General features: G+C 42.4%; 1 protein-coding gene and 1 long non-coding RNA gene across 8 annotated transcripts; both read left to right on the top strand.

Annotated features, from left to right (window-relative positions):
* Window positions 1–575: 575 nt before the first annotated feature.
* Window positions 576–15,121, top strand: MED30 (mediator complex subunit 30). Of its 7 annotated transcripts, none has more exons than XM_081012880.1 (5): window positions 576–738; window positions 1,350–1,531; window positions 2,661–2,819; window positions 3,574–3,684; window positions 14,559–15,121. In XM_081012880.1, the coding sequence occupies exons 2-5, from the start codon at window positions 1,358–1,360 to the stop codon at window positions 14,652–14,654; spliced, it is 540 nt and encodes a 179-aa protein (XP_080869006.1). In that variant the 5' UTR covers window positions 576–738; window positions 1,350–1,357; the 3' UTR covers window positions 14,655–15,121. The 7 variants fall into 7 exon arrangements, with proteins under 7 accessions (XP_080869006.1, XP_080869008.1, XP_080869011.1 ...); XM_081012882.1 differs by having other exon boundaries at window positions 577–738; window positions 1,353–1,531; XM_081012885.1 differs by having other exon boundaries at window positions 577–760; window positions 1,353–1,531.
* Window positions 6,481–8,785, top strand: LOC308480987. Its single transcript, XR_013988388.1, has 2 exons — window positions 6,481–8,423; window positions 8,474–8,785. It is a non-coding gene; the product is annotated as an uncharacterized lncRNA (long non-coding RNA).
* Window positions 15,122–20,531: the final 5,410 nt, after the last annotated feature.

Genomic DNA, 20,531 nt, shown 5'->3' with positions numbered 1-20,531 from the left:
TGTTAAAGAAATGCATTAAAAACACCCCACCTCTAAATAATTAATCATAATAACTAAATTCTCCCCACCCACACTGCCTATTAATATACTGTTGTCTATACTTATATACTAAGTAATATACCCCACTACTTTATTATTAATAATTATTAGTTAATAATAACTAAATTCTCTTCTATTCCCCACCCACACTGCGTATTAATATACTATTGCCTATACTTATATACTAATTAAAATACCCCGCTATTTTATTATTAATAATTATTAATAAATTAATTAATAATAAATTAATAATAAATAGATTAATAATAAATAAATTATCTTCTATTCCCCACCCGGACTCCCCATTAATATTCTATTGTATATACTCATGCACTAATGCATATACCCCGCTGCTTTACTACCACCCGGGATAATACGTCATCTGCTTTACGCTCCCAGACCCACCAACACAACCCTCTGCGGAGAGATCCTCCGCTTCCGTTTCCGGGAGGGACAGTGGACGGCCAAGGGGAGGATACGTCGTCCCTCCCGGAAGCGGAAGTAGTGTCACGGTGCCGCCGCCGTCGCGAGGCGTCTCCCCCTTTTTTCCCTTCCGTCGCTTTTAATCTGAGCTGCGCGCTCTGTGCCCGGCTGCTCTGTACCTGAAGCGGAAGGAAGCGTCTCCTCGCCTCTCGCGGCGGCGGCGGCCTCTCTCGGTTCTCCCGGCCCGGAAAGCGCTGGAGTACGCCGGGCTGGTCGGTACGGAAAGAGGCTCGTCTAGGTGCCTCTGGGTGCCCCTGAATGTGGGTTGGTGGCTGCTGCCGCTCAGGGCCAAGGGTCCCGAATCCTTTAATCAGGTCCAGGCCCACAGAACCGTAGAGAAAGCGCAGAGAAATATAACCCTGCTGGCTGTGGCACACACACGTGTATGCATGTCTTGACGTTCCGTATTTTTTGTGGGTTTTTAATAATAATAATAATATAATAATAATTTATTATTTATACCCCATCCATCTGGCTGAGTCTTCCCAGCCGCTCTGGGCGGCTCCCAATCAAATGTTTAAAACAATACAGCATTAAATATTAAAAACTTCCCTAAACAGGGCTGCATTCAGATGTCTTTTAAAGATAGGATAGCTGCTTATTTCCTTCACATCTGAAGGGAGGGTATTCCACAGGGCAGGTGCCACTACTGAGAAGGCCCTCGGTCTGGTTCCCTGTAACCTCACTTCTCGCAATGAGGGAACCACCAGAAGGCCCTCGGCGCTGGATCTCAGTGTCCAGGCTGAACAGTGGGGGTGGAGACGCTCCTTCAGGTATACAGGACCGAGGCCGTTTTGGTTTTTTTAACCTCTCCTTCCTCCACACAGCAGCAAACATGTCCACCCCTCCCCTGGCCGGAGCAGGGATGGCTCCCGGGCCGTTTTCGGGACCCCAATCCCAGGCCGCTCGGGAAGTGAACACAGCTTCCCTGTGCCGCATCGGGCAAGAGACGGTTCAGGACATTGTGCTTCGCACCATGGAGATCTTCCAGCTGTTGAGGAACATGCAGGTGGGCAGCAGTAGGCGAAGAAACCCGTTTCTCTCTCTTCCTCACAAACAACACACATCTACACACCTGGTGTCTTCCCCCACCCACTTGAATGCGTTCTCTGTTCTCAGCTCTTGGAATGGGGTCAAATATAGAGGAGGAAATGCAGGCAAATTGCAAGGTTGTATGGAAAGAGTTTGGGCACGTGAAAGGGAGGGGTTGGCTCTGAGGCACTGTGTTGGCCAAGTACCTGTAATATAAAGTACCTGTAATATAAAGATAGAAACACTTTAATATTTAAAGTGTACAAAGAATGGTTCAAATTGATACAGATACAAGAACAAGACAAGCAGATAAAAGTTATAGTTGGCACTAACTGGCCTGCAGCAATGACGACAGTAGCTCTCTTCAAATTCTTCGCAGGATACTTTTTTTATTCCAGTATGGAATAAATGTCTTGTGTTGCTTACTAAATAAACTCAACACTCCTTTAGCTCTGTACAACTTGAGGATAGCAGGTACTGTTCTACTTTGGTTACTCTGAATTTTTTTAAACAGTTCAATATTTTCACTGCATACGCCAATTTATACCTAATACTGGGAAAGTACATTTTTAAAAAATTCTTTCAGAAGTGCAGAATATATTCCCTGGAATGTATTGCTCCATGAGATATTGTTTATATACCATCCTAGGAAAGATTTCTGTCACCAGATTCTTTACTTGCAGAATAATATTCTTTCCTCATAATTGATTAAAAATGGTTTTGCAAAAGCCTTCAATCCTTAGCGTACTAAAACAGATGTAAATTCCACTCATTTCGGTGGGGCTCACTTTGCTGTAACAAGTTTAGAACAGAACCAAAACTTCTACAGTTTTATGGAGAATATGAGCTGGAATGAAGTACCTGGCTAACTCTGTTCTGTACTTTGTGTGTTCCAGAAATCTCATGAAATTTATGTACAAAATAGCTGATTCACATAGAGGATAAAATTAAATAAATGAAAACAATATTGAACTAGTTGGAACAAGTACTGCAGTTAGCATTAATGGCTGGGGGAGGTGTTTGCAAGAAATATGCATCTCTGTAATTGTTTTGATTTTTCAGTGTAGATGAAATGTAACCATGGATTTCATTCATTCCCCCTCCAGCTTCCAAATGGTGTTACCTATCATACAGGCACATATCAAGACAGATTAGGGAAGCTTCAAGAACATCTGCGTCAGCTCGCAATATTTTTTAGGAAACTCAGATTGGTCTATGACAAATGCAATGAAAACTGTGCAGGACTTGAAACTGTTCCAATAGAGGTAAGTGGAGGAGACGTACAGATATTTAGATCATGCTGTATATATTTCAGTAAGTCAGAAACACGGTGACAGATCCAATTGTAACCGCTTGCTTGACAGTTGTGCAACAGGGCATCTGGTTTCTCTTCTCCCACCTTCCCCACTCCCACCCCATAGTATGTCTCCAAAACCTGTTCCAGGGGGGTCCTCCAGTCTCCAGAGCAGGAGATGCTGCAGGGGGCAAGAGGAAGTTGTGTAACAAAGTGGATGCCTACTTGTGTGTCGCTGGATCTTTCCCATTCTGTGGACCACATTCTCTGGTTTCATGCTTGAACCAGTGCATTTTAGAATTTCATTTTCTTCTTATGCCCCTTGGATGTGAGGGGAAATGTTTCATGGAGCATATTTTTAACCCTTTTGAGATCTTTCCCAGCCTGCAGCTGTATTGGAATTGTTTTTAAAGTGCTTTAAAGCTGTTTGATCTCTTCTTTTTATCTGCCCAAGGCTTCTTTGGAAAGAAGGGTGGGATATAAATTTAATAAATAATAATTTGTATTAAGCATTTGCACAAGAGTAGCTGTCTTCAGCTTTTAAGATGTCCAAAGACAAATAAATATAATAGAAATGTGATTTTAAAAAGCTAGTGTTTCTGTAATTTCATATTTATCTTGGCTGACAAGTTTTAGGGCATGGTTTTTCATTCGTGGTTCTACGAAAAGCTCTCAGTATATTTTATAGAGCATGTTTTATACAGCAGCTTTGTTAACATTTGCAGCAACTCATTCCGTATGTCGAGGAGGATGGCTCTAAGCATGATGATCGAGGAGCAGCCAGCCAGCTTCTCTTTGCTAGCGAAGAGAGAAGGGAAATCATGGAAGTGAACAAGGTAATAGTTGATACGATTTGCATGCAGCAGAGTTCCTATCAGAAGCTTTCTTTACTAGTTTGCCTGTACAGCCTTAAACATACTTCTGAGTCACGGAAAAGAAATAGTGCCAGATTCAATTAAATACCTGTAGTAGTGAAAGCCAGCACAACTGTCGTGCCAGTGCAGGAGGAGGAAAAAACTTAAAACACGTAGCAGAGTTTTCAAAAAATAGACCAGAGGCAATTGTACTTCATCCAGCAGAGCTTTACTGGCACTGACGGCAAATGAACATAAATGGTCACAAATCTAAAACATTTAGGATTGGCACAGTCCATAAAAATCCAGTTGCAGCACTTACAATAAAACTTGTTGTTGTTGTTTAGTCGTTTAGTCGTGTCCGACTCTTCGTGACCCCATGGACCAGAGCACGCCAGGCACTCCTGTCTTCCACTGCCTCCCGCAGTTTGGTCAGACTCATGTTTGTGGCTTCGAGAACACTGTCCCACCATCTCGTCCTCTGTCGTCCCCTTCTCCTTGTGCCCTCAATCTTTCCCAACATCAGGGTCTTTTCCAGGGAGTCTTCTCTTCTCATGAGGTGGCCAAAGTATTGGAGCCTCAGCTTCATGATCTGTCCTTCCAGTGAGCACTCAGGGCTGATTTCCTTAAGAATGGATGTGTTTGATCTTCTTGCAGTCCATGGGACTCTCCAGAGTCTCCTCCAGCACCATAATTCAAAAGCATCAATTCTTCGGCGATCAGCCTTCTTTATGGTCCAGCTCTCACTTCCATACATCACTACTGGGAAAACCATGGCTTTAACTATACGCACCTTTGTTGGCAAGGTGATGTCTCTGCTTTTTAAGATGCTGTCTAGGTTTGCCATCGCCTTTCTCCCAAGGAGCAGGCGTCTTTTAATTTCGTGACTGCTGTCACCATCTGCAGTGATCATGGAGCCCAAGAAAGTAAAATCTCTCACTGCCTCCATTTCTTCCCCTTCTATTTGCCAGGAGGTGATGGGCCCAGTGGCCATGATCTTCGTTTTTTTGATGTTGAGCTTCAGACCATATTTTGCGCTCTCCTCTTTCACCCTCATTAAAAGGTTCTTTAATTCCTCTTCACTTTCTGCCATCAAGGTTGTATCATCTGCATATCTGAGGTTGTTGATATTTCTTCCGGCAATCTTAATTCCGGCTTGGGATTCATCCAGCCCAGCCTTTCGCATGATGAATTCTGCATATAAGTTAAATAAGCAGGAGACAATATACAGCCTTGCCGTACTCCTTTCCCAATTTTGAACCAATCAGTTGTTCCATATCCAGTTCTAACTGTAGCTTCTTGTCCCACATAGAGATTTCTCAGGGGACAGATGAGGTGATCAGGCACTCCCATTTCTTTAAGAACTTGCCATAGTTTGCTGTGGTCGACACAGTCAAAGGCTTTTGCATAGTCAATGAAGCAGAAGTAGATGTCTTTCTGGAACTCTCTAGCTTTCTCCATAATCCAGCGCATGTTTGCAATTTGGTCTCTGGTTCCTCTGCCCCTTCGAAATCCAGCTTGCACTTCTGGGAGTTCTCGGTCCACATACTGCTTAAGCCTGCCTTGTAGAATTTTAAGCATAACCTTGCTAGCGTGTGAAATGAGTGCAATTGTGCGGTAGTTAGAGCATTCTTTGACACTGCCTTTCTTTGGGATTGGGATGTAGATTGACCTTCTCCAATCCTCTGGCCACTGCTGAGTTTTCCAAATTTGCTGGCATATTGAGTGTAGCACCTTAACAGCATCATCTTTTAAAATTTTAAATAGTTCAGCTGGAATATCATCACTTCCACTGGCCTTGTTATTAGCAGTGCTTTCTAAGGCCCATTTGACTTCACTCTCCAGGATGTCTGGCTCAAGGTCAGCAACCACACTACCTGGGGTATACGAGACATCCATTTCATTCTGGTATAGTTCCTCTGTGTATTCTTGCCACCTCTTCTTGATGTCTTCTGCTTCTGTTAGGTCCTTTCCACTTTTGTCTTTTATTATGGTAATCTTTGTACGAAATGTTCCTTTCATATCTCCAATTTTCTTGAACAGATCTCTGGTTTTTCCCATTCTATTGTTTTCCTCTATTTCTTTGCATTGCTCGTTTAAGAAGGCCTTCTTGTCTCTCCTTGCTATTCTTTGGAAATCTGCATTCAATTTCCTGTATCTTTCACTATCTTCCTCGCATTTTGCTTGCCTTCTCTCCCCCGCTATTTGTAAGGCCTCGTTGGACAGCCACTTTGCTTTCTTGCGTTTCCTTTTCGTTGGGATGGTTTTAGTTGCTGCCTCCTGTATAATGTTACGAGTCTCCATCCATAGTTCTTCAGGCACTCTGTCCATCAAATCTAAATCCTTAAACCTGTTCCTCACTTCCACTGTGTATTCATAAGGGATTTGACTTAGATTGTATCTTACCGGCCCAGTGGTTTTTCCTACTTTCTTCAGTTTAAGCTTGAATTTTGCTATAAGAAGCTGATGATCTGAGCCACAGTCAGCTCCAGGTCTTGTTTTTGCTGACTGTATAGAGCTTCTCCATCTTTGGCTGCAGAGAATATAATCAATCTGATTTCGATGCTGCCCATCTGGTGATGTCCATGTGTAGAGTCGTCACTTGTGTTGTTGGAAAAGAGTGTTTGTGATGACCAGCTTGTTCTCTTGGCAGAAATCTATTAGCCTTTGCCCTGCTTCATTTTGAACTCCAAGGCCAAACTTGCCCGTTGTTCCTTTTATCTCTTGACTCCCTACTTTAGCATTTCAACCCCCTATAATGAGAAGAACATCCTTCTTTGGTGTCATTTCTATAAGGTGTTGTAAGTCTTCATAGAATTGCTCAATTTCAGTTTCTTCAGCACCAGTGGTTGGTGCATAAACTTGGATTACTGTGATGTTAAAAGGTCTGCCTTGGATTCGTATCAAGATCATTCTATCATTTTTTAGATTGCATCCCAGTACAGCTTTCGCCACTCTTTTGTTGACTATGAGGGCCACTCCATTTCTTTTACGGGATTCTTGCCCACAGTAGTAGATATGATGGTCATCCAAACTGAATTCGCCCATTCCCGTCCATTTTAGTTCACTGATGCCCAGGATGTCAATATTTATTCTTACCATCTCATTTTTGACCACATCCAACTTACCCAGGTTCATGGTTCTTACATTCCAGGTTCCTATGCAATATTTTTCTTTACAGCATTGGACTTTCCTTTCGCTTCCAGGCATATCCGCAACTGAGTGTCCTTTTGGCTTTGGCCCAGCCGCTTCATCAGCTCTGAATCTACTTGTACTTGTCCTCCGCTCTTCCTCAGTAGCATGTTGGACGCCTTCCGACCTGAGGGGCTCATCTTCCAGCGTCATAACTTTCATATGCCTGTTGCCTTTGTCCATGGAGTTTTCTTGGCAGGGATACTGGAGTGGCTTGCCGGTTCCTGCTCCAGGTGGATCACGTTTGGTCAAAACTCTCCACTATGACCTGTCCATCTTGGGTGGCCCAGCACGGCATAGCTCATAGCTTCTCTGAGTTACTCAAGCCCCTTTGCCACGGCAAGGCAGTGATCCATGAAGGGGACAATAAAACTTACAAACTTATAATAAGACTAAACAACACTATAGCATACAGAAACAGAATATAAGAACAAAGAGAGATAGAAGAGAAAGTGAGTGAAACCCAGGCTCCTCCTGGCCCTATTATTATAGTCAGTGGCGACCTTGGCAGAAAGATAACAGTAACAGTTCAAACCATCTGTACTCAGCTCCCCAGAGAAATAACCCAAACATCAGAAACCTTCTTCCTGTTTCTCTCACATAGTACATACGTACATAATTTTATTACGGTCAAAGACCAGAAAGCACAACTGGGACAGCTTTCACCAGAATAAAAAATACATTTAAAACATTTATACAACACCAGCTTAAAGATTAAAATCTGAGATAAACGCATATGCACATAAAGACCTAAAATTTGGGCTACCATACAAATTGGCCCTGCCACCATGGAGGCCAACTTCGACTGTTTTCCTAGTGAACTAATTTGTTTCAGGGGGTGGTCTGCGCCTGCAAATCTGCGCTCAGACTCTGGTGACCATCCAGGTTGTCTTGTGGTCTTTGCCTAAGAGGAGAGAATTGAGTTTAGACTTATCTGAAAGGTTAGCAAGCCTCTCCAGCTGAGGGTCAATGGTATCTCTGCGTATCTCGTCATAAAAGGGACATCTAAAAAATAAATACTCTGGGCTTCCTATTTCCCCTAATGGGCAGGCGCAAAGTCTCACATAGTAATAAAACTTCTTTCACAAAGAGAAGAAACGTTCTAGAACCCTATTGAACTAATCAGAATAGGAAAGATCAATACTTTCTGTGCTAAGAAATGCAAACTGACAGCAACAAGCCCAGCTAGAGCTTCCCTGCTCTCCTCCCCCTGCACCCCCCATTGGCTTGTGGTCAGAAGAACCCCCAGAACAGCATGTGGGGAGGGAGAAGAGGGGAGATTGCTCCGTCAGTACAAGCATTTCTGCTTGCCAGACAGAACAGTTCACTTAATGCAACATTGAATTCTATCCATAGGTTTACAGTTAATGCTCATCCTACTCGGAGTAGGCCCGTTGGAATTGATGAACATAACGTAGTTATGCTCATTAACTCCAATGGATCTACTCTGAGTAAGTCTTGCACTGGATACAACCCTTGGGGTGGTATTTGCTAGTCCTACAGAATACAGACCCATTGAAGTTGTTGTTGTTTATTGGATTTATATACTGCCCTATACCCGGAGGTCTCAGTTAATAAGTTTAATTTATTAATAAGTTAATAAACATGACCAACTTAGGCCTACTAATTTTCAGTGGGTCTACTGACAGTAAAACTTAATTGAATGCCACCCATAATCTTAACGAATTACTCTCTTCTTTGTTGTTTTTGTTTTAACCAATTTGTTGCTCATCACTATCTCCTTGCTCCAGATAGCTGTGATTTTGGCTTGTGTAGAAAAAAATGCATCAGTCCTTATTTTCTGGCATTGTAGCCTATTTGATAGGAACGTTGTAGTTGAATGTTTGCCTGTGTGACAAAATCTGAGCTGTCACCAGCAGCTCTAATTGTGTCCCTTGCCTAACCTGTCATGTTAGTTTTCTGAAACGGACATTCTCATTTCTATATATAGTTATTTCATTTAACATCTAGAGGCTGAGAAGCAGCTACGTTAGGAAGGGCATGTGTGCTTCTTAAAAATGGCGAATAACAATATCTGCAGTTGGACATACAGAAGATCTGTGTTTGTCAAGGATGCTTTAGTTGAGATTCCTGCATTTCAGGGGGTTGGACTAGATCGCCTGAAGGGTCCCTTCCAACTCTACAATTCTATGATTCTGTGTTCCTGGAACTTTGGGCCATTTCTTGCAATCCGAAGACTTATGTACAGGCTGCAGGCAACCATATTCAGACTTTTGGCTGGGAGGGTGCAGTCTTTATCACAGGTTCCTGGAAGTTAGCTGCTGAAACTGGAAGCATGAGTCTCAAACACATACTGTGTTAGTCAAGCAAAGGCCAGACCAATCCAGGGACCTGGGAATCACGCAGACAGATGGTGGGCAAAAGGGTGTTTTTTGAGATGGTCCTTCTATGAACTTAGGAGTCTGCTGGAACATTCTTTACAGCCTGGTTCTACCATTGGGAGGTAAACAGTGACAGTCAGAAGTATTGTCGGTTGCATAGGGCTCCTAGGTCCTTGCCCAAGACTGTCCTTTTAGCTTTAAATGCTCTGATATACAGCAGGTAGATCCTGCCTGTTCCTCATCCATCCTCCTCCCTACTTGCTTGTGGGGGTGGGTTTTTTCCAGACAAAAGCAGGAGGGAAAGAAGGATGAGCAAGGAGGGCAGTATAGGAAGGGAATCAGAGCAGCTAGCCTCTCTCTCAGTGGTGTGGAGCATTTAAAATTACATGCACAACCTCTGGGTGGGCAATTGGCAGCCCTATTGTGGGACAGCCTTCCTCCCATAAGGAAGAACAAGGTCAGTGGCATTTGTTCACCAATGACAGTTGTTCCATGCTTGTATTAGTAAGTAGTTGTTAACAGCATTTTATTTTAAGTGTTGCCTAATGCAAAATGCTTCTAGGCAGCGTACAGTTAAAACAAAAATTTGCAATACCACAAATAGAATTTTAAAATTGCATGCATAAGAAAGCATCCTACCAGTCGTTCCCATGATCCGTTGACCTGAGACTCCTTTGTTTTAATGAGACTGCTTTCTTGCATATTTTAATTATGGGTGTTTATATTTTAATGCTTTCACAATTGGTTTTTATGCCTGTAAACTGCTTGGAAGCCTATCTGGGCATTAAGTAGCATTTAAATTAATAAGTAAATAATAAAACATCAATAACAAAATCTCAGTTTAAACAAAGTCTGTAATAAGACACACAGAATTTTCCTTAAGGAAGCAGCAGTCCCAATAAGCCATATTAAACACTGGCTAGGAGAAGATGTTAAAACCCCCAAAACACTAAAACAACTACTATGGATACTAAACGTCTGGAAACCGCTGAAGAATCTGGGAGTAGGGGAAGCCTTTGCATGTGGGTGCCAGGTGAGTTTCCTTGGAGGGCTCATTTCAAAGGCTGGTGGGAATCCACCACTGAGAAGACTTCTTTTGTTGCCACTCTCTGAATTTCAGCAGGAGGAGGCACCTGGAAAATGGGCTCTATAGAGTTATAGATTACCTTAAAAGGGACGTGGGCGGCGCTGTGGTCTAAACCACTGAGCCTGGGGCTTGCCGATCAAATCCCCATGATGGGGTGAGCTCCCGTTGCTTGGTCCCAGCTCCTGCCAACCTAGCAGTTCGAAAGCACATCAAAGTGCAAGTAGATAAATAGGTACTGCTCCGGCGGGAAGGTAAGCGGCGTTTCCGTGTGCTGCTCTGGTTTCGCCAGAAGCGGCTTAGTCATGCTGGCCACATGACCTGGAAAAACTGTTTGTGAACAAACATCGGCTCCCTTGGCCAGTAAAGCAAGATGAGCGCTGCAACCCCAGAGTCGTTTGCAACTGGACTTAACTGTCAGGAGTCCTTTACCTTTACCTTTTTAGATTACCTTACTGTTTGGTGGGGCACATATAGGAAGAGGCATGGAAAGAGTTGTTCCTTCAGGTTGTGGGGCCCCAAGACCTGGCTTTACAGGTTAAGACCAGCTCTTAGAAAATGCATAGGCTATAACTACACTATGAATCCAGTGGATAGCTCAGTTGGTTAGCTGATAACGCCAAGGTTGCAGGTTGGATCCCCGTGTGGGACAGCTGCATATTCCTGCACTGCAGGGGTTTGGACTCGATGTTCCTCAGGGTCCCTTCCAACTCTACAATTCTATGATTCTTCTATGAAATCTAATAATAATTGTAGTGATTCATTCTGCATTCACTCTTGTTGGGCATTTGACACAGCTGGTATTAACAGCAACTTTAATAAAAGGATGGGATATATGAAGAAGCCAAGTGGTTTCATAGAAACCTTCAGTGTTTACTGTACCTATGGCTGAAAAAAATGAAAGCAGCAAGCGCAAAACGATTCACTTGTCCTTTTAGGCAAAAGGTTGGGAGAAGAAAAGATGGAACCCTTTATAGGGTTCTACTCTCAAGGACACCTTTAAAAGGGAGGAAAATTGTCAAGACAACTCAAGAGTTATTGCCTCCCATATGCACACATATTCCCTCACCCCTTTGCTCTAAAAATTTGCTGCAGGGGCTTTATTCCAAGTTGCAATAGCTGAATTGTAACTAAGCCTAGTGATTAGAAAGAGCCTTTCCAACAGATATCAAGGCACAGAACTCCTTTGAACATTTGATGCCAAGTCAGGACAAACTTGGGTGCATAGCTGTGAAGGCATCCTCTCTGTAAGCAGATGTTCCATCCAGCGCCTTGTCTTATGGAGCTGCAGTTTCCGGTATAGGGAAAATGATAATGTTGGAGAGAGAGAAAGAAATTTGTAGAATGCTGGGTGTAGGCTTTCATGTGAGATGGGGAGTTAGTACTTTAATACACTGTTGGAAATTGGAAATAGGAACCAGAGATTAAAAGCTCAGTAAAAACAACTTATATTTAATGCTATCGCAGAGGTACAAGTGGGGTGCAAGGGCTCAGGGATGGCTGGCTGGCTCAGCAGCAACAACACTGGAGGCTGATGGTGAAGAACAGACTGCTCACGAGTCAACAGAATGACAGTGGCGCAAAAGGTCACTGCTGACAAACAGAAAAAGGATTCAAAGCAGAGCTGCAGGAAAGGCAAAGGGACTTGAATGCCAACTATTTGAGGACAGGCTAAAGGCGTGATCCAGCATCTGCTTTCCTGTGTTGGCCGTGATGGCATCCTCTTAAGGCTCTTCAGCTGTGTTTGAGGGGAGTTCTTGAGGACTTGCTAATTCATCAAGGCATTGACTATACCCACTGAATCTTCAAGTACTAACGGTCAGGATCCCCAACTAAAATGATTTAGTTAAGAGCCTGGATGAGAAGCTGGGAGCATTCTGCCCTGTGATCAATCACCATTCCCTTGCAGTTTACAAAGGGAGGCCTGCTTCCCAGACGCAAGTGCTGCCTTGTCAAGGATTTGCTGCTATAGCAGTGCTTGTACCGCTACAAGCAAATAGCCGAACTGTGCAAAGCAGCTGGTTCCCTTCAGTCCTCTGGTCTGTAACAATGGGGCATGTGCTATGGTGGATCTCTTTTTCAAACGGATTCTCCCCTTTTTGCCCTTTCTCTGCTCCCTTTTCTTTTGCACTTTCAGGATGTGCAAGTGAGTTGAGTTCTGTGGCAGTTCCTGATCAGGTTACTGCGTTCAGCGGTTTGTTTGGGACAACTTGTAATGCCCATCCAGACTCTAGTCCAGGCCAGGCGTTTGGTATGTGTGGTTTGCAGAATTTAGCGTTGCATGAGTGTAAAGAACTTCTTCCGGTGCTGTGAATAAGGACAGTTTTGTGCTTTCTCGTGCAGTGGAATAGTGATAATACTGAATCGGACTTTTTGGTCACCTAGCCCAGTGTTTTCTGTTACTGACTTGTAGTCCATGGACTAAGGCAGAGGTTTCTCCTAGGCCTGTTTTACCAGCAACATTTCAGCTAGAGATGCCAGGGACTGGACTGTCTGTCTTGCTGTCTGGAACACTTCAGAGCGCCATAGGAAGCTGCCTTAGACCAATTGGTCCATATAGCTCATTATTATCTACAATGACTGGCAGTGGCGCTCCAGGATTCCAGACATGGGACATTCCAAGCCCTACCTGGAGATGACAGGGATTGAGCCTGTGACCTTTGACATGCAAGGCAGGTGCTCTGCCATTCAACTGCGGCTCTTCAAAGCTGTTTAGCCCAATAACCTAAATATAGTCCTCCCTTTGGGGGATGAAACCATTCGCCTCTTTCCGCCTAGGCAGAGAATCCCCTGTCCTTGGATCCTCAAGCAATGGGGTGTCTCCTAATCCACTTCCCTGATGCTCAGTTTGAGAATGATAGCTCAGCTAGGTGCCATTTTCCTTTGGGTACATTCTGTATATTTGGCAAATCAGAAGCAGCTGTGAGAGACATATATATAATGAACCAGCCAGTTTTGCACAAAGGGCTTGAAGCTTCCTTTTTCTTTTTAAAGCATGTGGTATTGGGTGTAACCTGTAATATGGAATATGCTTGAAATGCGTCCAGTGTGGCCTTGGCAGCATCAGTAGCAGCTATGGAGTGCACTGCAGTGCTCAAAAGTGTTTTCTCCACACTGTGTGAACTGTGTTGAGTGTTCCAAAAAAATTAAAAGCATTGGAAGTTTAAAAGTCACAGCATGGTGCAGAGTTCTTTTTTACAGTCCAGAGAAAATCCCAGAGAGGTATTTTGGAGGCAAAGCCGTGCAGTATGTAGCACTCAGATCTGAAGAGTTGCACCCCGGGAAGCACATTCATCATGCGCAATGTCCCTGAGTTGGCATGGCTCCTATCTTCTACAGCAAATCCACATTGCACGTGCTAACATAGGAGGCAAAATGCTATTCAGCCAAACAAAGTTGAACTTTATTAGATTCTGGCTGAATAAAAAAAAATGGCTCCAGGAGGGGGGGAAATGAGGATTAAATTCTTTATGTCAAAAGGCCTAAGTGACATCACACTGTGAAACAGAAATTGCAAACGCCTCTGTACATACTTGGTGTTCAGTCACCATGAATGTATAGGCAGAGCAATAATTCCTCCTCTTGGCAACACTGAAAGCTCTTTGATAAGCCTTTCACAGCCATGTAAAATACAGCTTTGGAGCAACTGTTTTAATTCATGGCAACACCAAGTTATATGCTAGGTTTGCACAAACTGGTGGCTATCAGCTAAAACAATAGGCAAGTGCAGGTGCAAGTTCCTTGTGTTATCAGTGAAGGCACTGGTGGGCAGAATTGGGAGTGCATTATTATAGAAGTACATTATTATAGAACTTAACAAGTGCATTATTATAGAACTTAACAAGTGCATTATTATAGAACTTAACAAGGGACAGGAAGTGCATTATTATAGAACTTAACAAGGGACAGGGAGAGGGAAGGAACAGAGGCAGGAAGGGTAACCATGTCAGATCACCAACTCCTCAATATACAATTGCCCATACGCTTCTTTGGCACTAAGTACAGGCACCCCCTGTTTTGCATGTGTTTGTGCATGCGCCCGCCATTTTTGGACCTAGAAGGGGGCAGGATGGGCTTATGTGCACGATGACCTGGAATGCAACCTCGGTGGCAAATTTGGGGTTTCCTGTAGTAGATCTCTGTGCTGCCCTACGCCCTGCCACCCCCCCCCCCAAATTTAAATTCAGAATACGTAACCTGACTAGACGCCAGTGTTGACAAACTTTTTCTTTCCGCAGAAACTGAAACAGAAGAATCAACAGCTGAAGCAAATTATGGATCAATTACGGAATCTCATTTGGGACATAAATGCCATGTTGGCAATGAGAAACTGAAATATGCTTTCTCTCTTTCTCATTATGGCAGCTGATACTATTTGTTGGGCAGGGAAATAAGTATTTTCTGAAAACATAATCCTTTATTCCTCTGCTATTTTCCCCTCCAGTAGTACACAGTATTTCCAAAATACCCAAACTTCTGTACAGCCAGTGTGTATAAAAATGAGTGTTCTATACAATATTTGCAACCTGTTTGTTAATATTTTTATTATGAATGCTGAAAGAGTTTTTATTAAATGAATGAATTCTGTATAAAATTAAGCTTTATTTTTCAGGCCAGGGTGGACAGCTTGTGTGGATTATTTGGCAACCCACTATTTTACCCTGAATGGCTGGGGCTCTTTTTCAAGGTAAAACCCAAAGAACAGCCGTGTAGAAAGAGAATAGGTCTTTGTTCTCGGCTGAAACCATCCACACAATTTAGGTTTTGTTGTACAAAAATGTAATAAAATACTGCTACCACACCTTTTTCATTGCTCCCTTTTCTTAGCAATTAAACCCAAGGCAGCTGCAACCTGTTCATCTGTAGTACAAACGCAATGCTAATGACTGAAAAGATCCAAAACTCTTAAGAGAAGCTGGATGAAAATATCAAAAGCTGCTTTAGGAGACCAGTTTTATTTTCATGGCTCAATAGATTTTGAACTTTGCAGCTCTACATTTTTCTTGAAAAAGGCTCCCCCTCATGATTTCAGAATGTACCAAATTCCACATGGGTGGTCAAGTTGGTCTACTGCAACAAAAACACCAGGAGCTGTCACATGTTCAATTTAAACAAGATTTATTGCTGCTTAATCTTTTTATGGGCTGGAGTCTATGCTATCAGATGCATGACGCACACTCAAAATCACATACCGTCATAAATCTGTAAGTTTTGAGATGGTATCAGGCTCTTGGTTTCTGAATGTACTTTGAGAAAAAGGCTCTATTATTTAAAAATAACTGAGACTTCATCAAGAAAATACACAGTCTACATACCTCTTGCCATTTCTGTTCTTGCGTGGGTCGTAGATTGATGCAGGTCTGTCTTTGTTTTTGGATTCTTGACAGAAGGCTTCCTTTTTTATTTAATTATTTTTGCCAGTTAATTTTAATTAGTTTTCCAAATTTTTAACAAATTAATTCAAATTTAACACTAATTTCAAAGCTGACTTTCCACCCGTCTTTCATGGTGCTCCTTTTCCATCCCTTCTTTGCTGCTCACAGTTAGATACTTTTTTTTAATTCCTAATACTTTCCCCATCCATTCCTATATTTCCATTGACTGTGTGAAGGATTCCTTTTTAAAGATAGTTAAATCAATACAGGTGGGAATCTGCTAAGACCCACTGCAAATTGGTGGACTACAACCCCCACCATCCATGACCATTGGCCATGTTGGCTTGGGATGATGGGAGTTGAGGTCCAGGAAAACCTGGCTACACAAAGCTGGAGAAGGCTGACTTAGTGGCACGCATCCTTTGAAAACAGAGATTTCATTAAGGCATCATGTCTCTGATAAACCAGGTCACAGATTAGACACATTTGTAGATGGGTCTTATCTACCTACACAGGAAAACCGTGGATTTGCGCCGGTGCAGTCACAAGCGTAAGAAAACAGTTAATGGATTGAGGCATACCTCCTCTTAACTGGGGAAAGCTAGCAGCCAAGGTTTAAAAAAAAGAAAATGTGTTAAAAAATTCCCCCCTTTTCTATTTGCAACTAAAGTATATACAAATCAAGCTGTCTAGCTAGTATGCCTTGCCTTTGAGCGCTCTGGGAATTTGTAAACAAACCCAATGACAGTTAATTCTGTGCAATCCCAAGCATCCCGGGAAGTCGTGAAATAGCAGAGGAAAATAGATGGCTCTTTTTAAAATTACCATTAGATAACTTACTTATTGCTTGCTCCCATGCATGCCTACTCAGAAATAAGTCTCACTGAGTTCAGTGAGATTTACTCTCAAGGAAGTGTACGCTGGATAGCAACTTCTTATGTGTTTCATTTGCTTAATAATGGGATGTGAAAAAGAGAATCTCCTAGGGCATAATTCTGGACGTTAATAAAACAGTAGCGCCACTGCAGTCAACTGCAATTTTTTGGATTTATGGTAACGTAACCGAGAGCAGAATTTGATCCATTTGTTTATTCATAAGGCACAGATCTTGCCAGGCAAAGGACAGTGAATTTTCACAAAGTTGTGCTTTAAATGTTAGCAGAATAAATGTGCACAGAGAGCCCTATATATGTACCTCCTTGACTTGCAGAAGAAATAACGTATGGCCTGCATGCTGATGAGTAGTGTTCATAATTTTAGCTCAGGAGTCTAGATCTCGTGAGCAAAGTTAGTGTACTGATACATTTAGCATGATTTATTGACTTGGATGCATTGGTGTATTAGATTAGGGATGAATGTATAAATCCACGATTTTTTAATTTTTGTTAAGCTACTTTGGGGCAGGGGTGAAACAACAACAAAAAGAAGTGCTTTTCTTCTGCTTTTGGGAAATCCTTTGGTTCCAGACTTTTTTTCTGGCTTGTTTGTATTCTCAAGTCAAAGTAAACATCTCAGTAGTATATTCTGAATCGGCATCTATATCAATATACAGTATAAGCCTTTCTGTATTTTTATAACCGATCCTAAAAGTGCCTTTTTGTGGAAAGAATTTCAGACCATTAAATAGCGCAGGCAGTAACAATTTCCTTCACTGCTGTGATTCTACATTATAAAGCAGACACATGGAAGCCGAAGAAAGGAAATATAAAGTTGTGCAGAGCTGTGCGAGATAATCTTCAGAGCGATCTCCTGCTCTGAATGTGCCGTTTGCGTATGCCAGCTGCATTAATCTCCCGCTTTGCTGTTGGGATACATGTAGACTTGTGGACTGAGCATTCAAGGTGGAAAGGCCTGGACTCAAATTCTCACAGAGCCTTAAAGCGGACTGTTGAGGACCCAGCCATACAGGTGTCTTCTGGCACTTCCCTGAAGCTTCAGGGGCCAATTCTGAAGGGCAGATCCACACTCACAAGCTTTCCACCCCCAGCCACTCAGCATGCGTACAACCGCCATTAAATTTTGCCATTTCGGACTGTATGAAGCTATAGGGAGACCATTGGTCCATTTAGCTCAGCATTAATTACACTGGCTGGCAGCAGCTCTCCAGGGTTTCACAGAGAGAGAATCTTTCCCAGCCTTTCCTTGAGATGCCAGGGACTGAATCCTGGGATCTTCTGCAGGCAAAGCAGATATTCTACCACTGAAGTACAGACTAGGGCTGCTCAATAACTGGTCTTCAACATCACAAGATATCACCAGCTAAACATTGCAATATACTGATACATCACAGTGTCTGAAATAGGATAGAGCTAGCTACAGTGGTACCTTGGCTGTCGAACGTAATCCTTTCCGGGAGTCCATTCGACTCCCAAAACTGTTCAAAAACCCAGGTGTGGCTTCCAATTGGCTGCAGGAGCTTCCTGCACTCAACTGGAAGCCATGTTGGATGTTCGGCTTCCAAAAAATGTTCACAAACCGGAACACTTCTAGGTTTGTGGCATTCAGCAGCCAATTTGCTTGGGAGCCAAGCCGTTTGGGAACCAAGGTACCACTGTAGAGGTGCTGGCTGGCTTCATGGTTTTTCCTGCATTGTGTGTGATTTGTGCATAGTGCATGCATACACACCCATACACATCATGATTTGTGATATATTGCCAGGTCAAAAATTATGAAACTGATACCATGACTTCAAACCTGTTTTGGATGATAGATCTCCCAGCCCTACTACAGACCTCCCCCAGTGCAGAAACAGGCAGTTTTCAATGTTGTTTTTACAGAGAAGAAGTAATGGTAGGTGCAAAGGAAAAGATTGGGATGGAATCCTATCGTTGGCCCATCCACTGCTGCTGTCTATTCCAACAGGCCTCCGCTGTCCAGGGTCTTAGGAAGAGGGTCTTCCTGTGCATTTACTACATGATCCTTTCAGCTGGAAATGCCAGGGATTAGATTTGGCACCACCTTGTATGTTCTCCAGCACTGGGGCTGGGGCTGTTCCCATCCAGAGAGAAAATAAGAAGCAGATCGACAGGACAAATATGTAATAAAAAGTGTGCATGGATTCAAAAGCAGCCCTGGGTCTCAAAAGGTTGAATACTGCTGCCTTGAATCATTGGCTTTGAAGATAATATGAGATGAGAACTGAATAACAAATCAAAGTAATTAACAGCATTTCCGGAGCGTTTTGTAGCGTGCCTCATTGTCTAGTCAGATCTACAAAGTCATTACAAGATAAAAATTAGCTCCAGTAATGGTCACTAGGATGCTGTCAGCGCTGCACAGTTTAATTTTGAAATCTAAAATGGATTTTGCTGCTTGTCTCTTGTGTTATTAACTTCACTGTCATCACAACAAAGCCATCAGTCTCAATATGTCCCCATTCATTCCCCCTTCCCTCCCCATACAGCCAGCCTTTAGCACTTAGTGCATCTAGATTTTGAAATTACTTTCTTTTTGGACTGAATAATGGTACGGCAGAAGACTCGACAGACAGTAGGCTGCCTTTCATACCACGGCTTCTTGCCACTTTTCGTTTTTGCGGCACGCCTACATATTATTTGCCTAACAATGAGTTTGGTGCGTTTTAATATCAAGGGAGAAAACATTAGCCCTGCCCTGCAAAAGTGTTTGCAGTTTTAAAAACATGGTGATAACATAACAATAGCAGACGTCTTCTATATTAATCTTTTTAAGAATTGGCTGAAAAACTTTCTTGTGCTGCCAGGCTTATGCAGGCAATTAAAAATACTTTCTGTAAGCTGGTGATCTCATATATATATATATATGTAGATTTTATTGTATATTTATTGTGTATTTACTATTGTTGCAAATGGGGTGGTTTAATAATGAAATTGCGGTATACAAGTATTTTATATAAATAAATAGTAGACAATATTTTAATAAATAACTTGAGAACTCCCTTAAACGCTTCTGGCCTTTAAGGACTTGTAGAGGGTTTCTTTGGGTTATGTGGGGTGGTGCTTGAGAGCAGATGATTGCAATTAGTTACAGTCTATAGCTCCCTCACAAGAGCTGTTCTACTTGGGATTCCCCCCCAAGTATAACAAAAGGAAGGAAGTATAATGAAAGAAGGAACAGGGAGAACATTTAACCCTGTCTTCCCCAAACTAGTGTCCTCCATATGTTTTGGACTGGAACACCACGCCACAAGTCACGTTCACTGATGGGAGTTGTAGTCCACATCATCTAAAGGCCTTCAGGTTGGGTCAAACTGATTTAACCCCTTTCTGTTTGACTTTGGTTTTCACTGTGTGTGAGTGTGTTTTCTAACTCATTTGGAACTTGGGTGGGTTTACCAGAAATTGGTGCATTGATGGAATTCCAAGGGACTTTAAAAAGACTATTTATGTATGTGACAACAGCCACAAGAATGTTGCTTGCCCAGAAATGGAAAGAGAAGAAGGTACCAACAAAAGAAGAATATATAACTAAGATGATGGACTTTGCCGAAATGGCAAAGTGACTGTGAAGATCAGAGATCAAGATGAGAAAAAGTTTGAGCAGGAATGGAAAAAATTTATAGACTAAAATACCACTGTAAATATATTAAAACGTTAGCAGGTTTGATACAACGTTTATGTAATTATACAATCGGAAATTAAGATAAATAAGAGGGAAAACAGTTTGGAGAAATAAAATGAGATGCAAGAAATTATGGGGGAGAAAATTGGAATCCAGGAGAGGGGTGGGGGGAGGGAGTCTATATTGTATTTTTGGGAAAGTGTTGAATTTATGCATTATTCTGATTATAAAATTTGAAAATAAAATATTAAAAACAAATATATTTGGGAGCTGAACAGAGAATGAAGGGGAAAGTAA

Source organism: Podarcis pityusensis (assembly GCF_964106645.2).
Source record: "Podarcis pityusensis genome assembly, chromosome: 7".
Lineage (NCBI taxonomy): Eukaryota > Metazoa > Chordata > Lepidosauria > Squamata > Lacertidae > Podarcis > Podarcis pityusensis.
Note: the sequence above shows the minus strand (reverse complement) of the source record. Positions and strands in the feature narration are given on the sequence as shown.

Bases quoted from the DNA above. Each gene is read 5' to 3' on its own strand.
- MED30 (XM_081012880.1), top strand. From the start codon at position 1,358: ATGTCCACCCCTCCCCTGGCCGGAGCAGGGATGGCTCCCGGGCCGTTT. The intron at 1,532-2,660 runs GTGGGCAGCAGT...TTCCCCCTCCAG, and splicing joins AGCTGTTGAGGAACATGCAG to CTTCCAAATGGTGTTACCTA. The intron at 3,685-14,558 runs GTAATAGTTGAT...TTCTTTCCGCAG, and splicing joins AAATCATGGAAGTGAACAAG to AAACTGAAACAGAAGAATCA.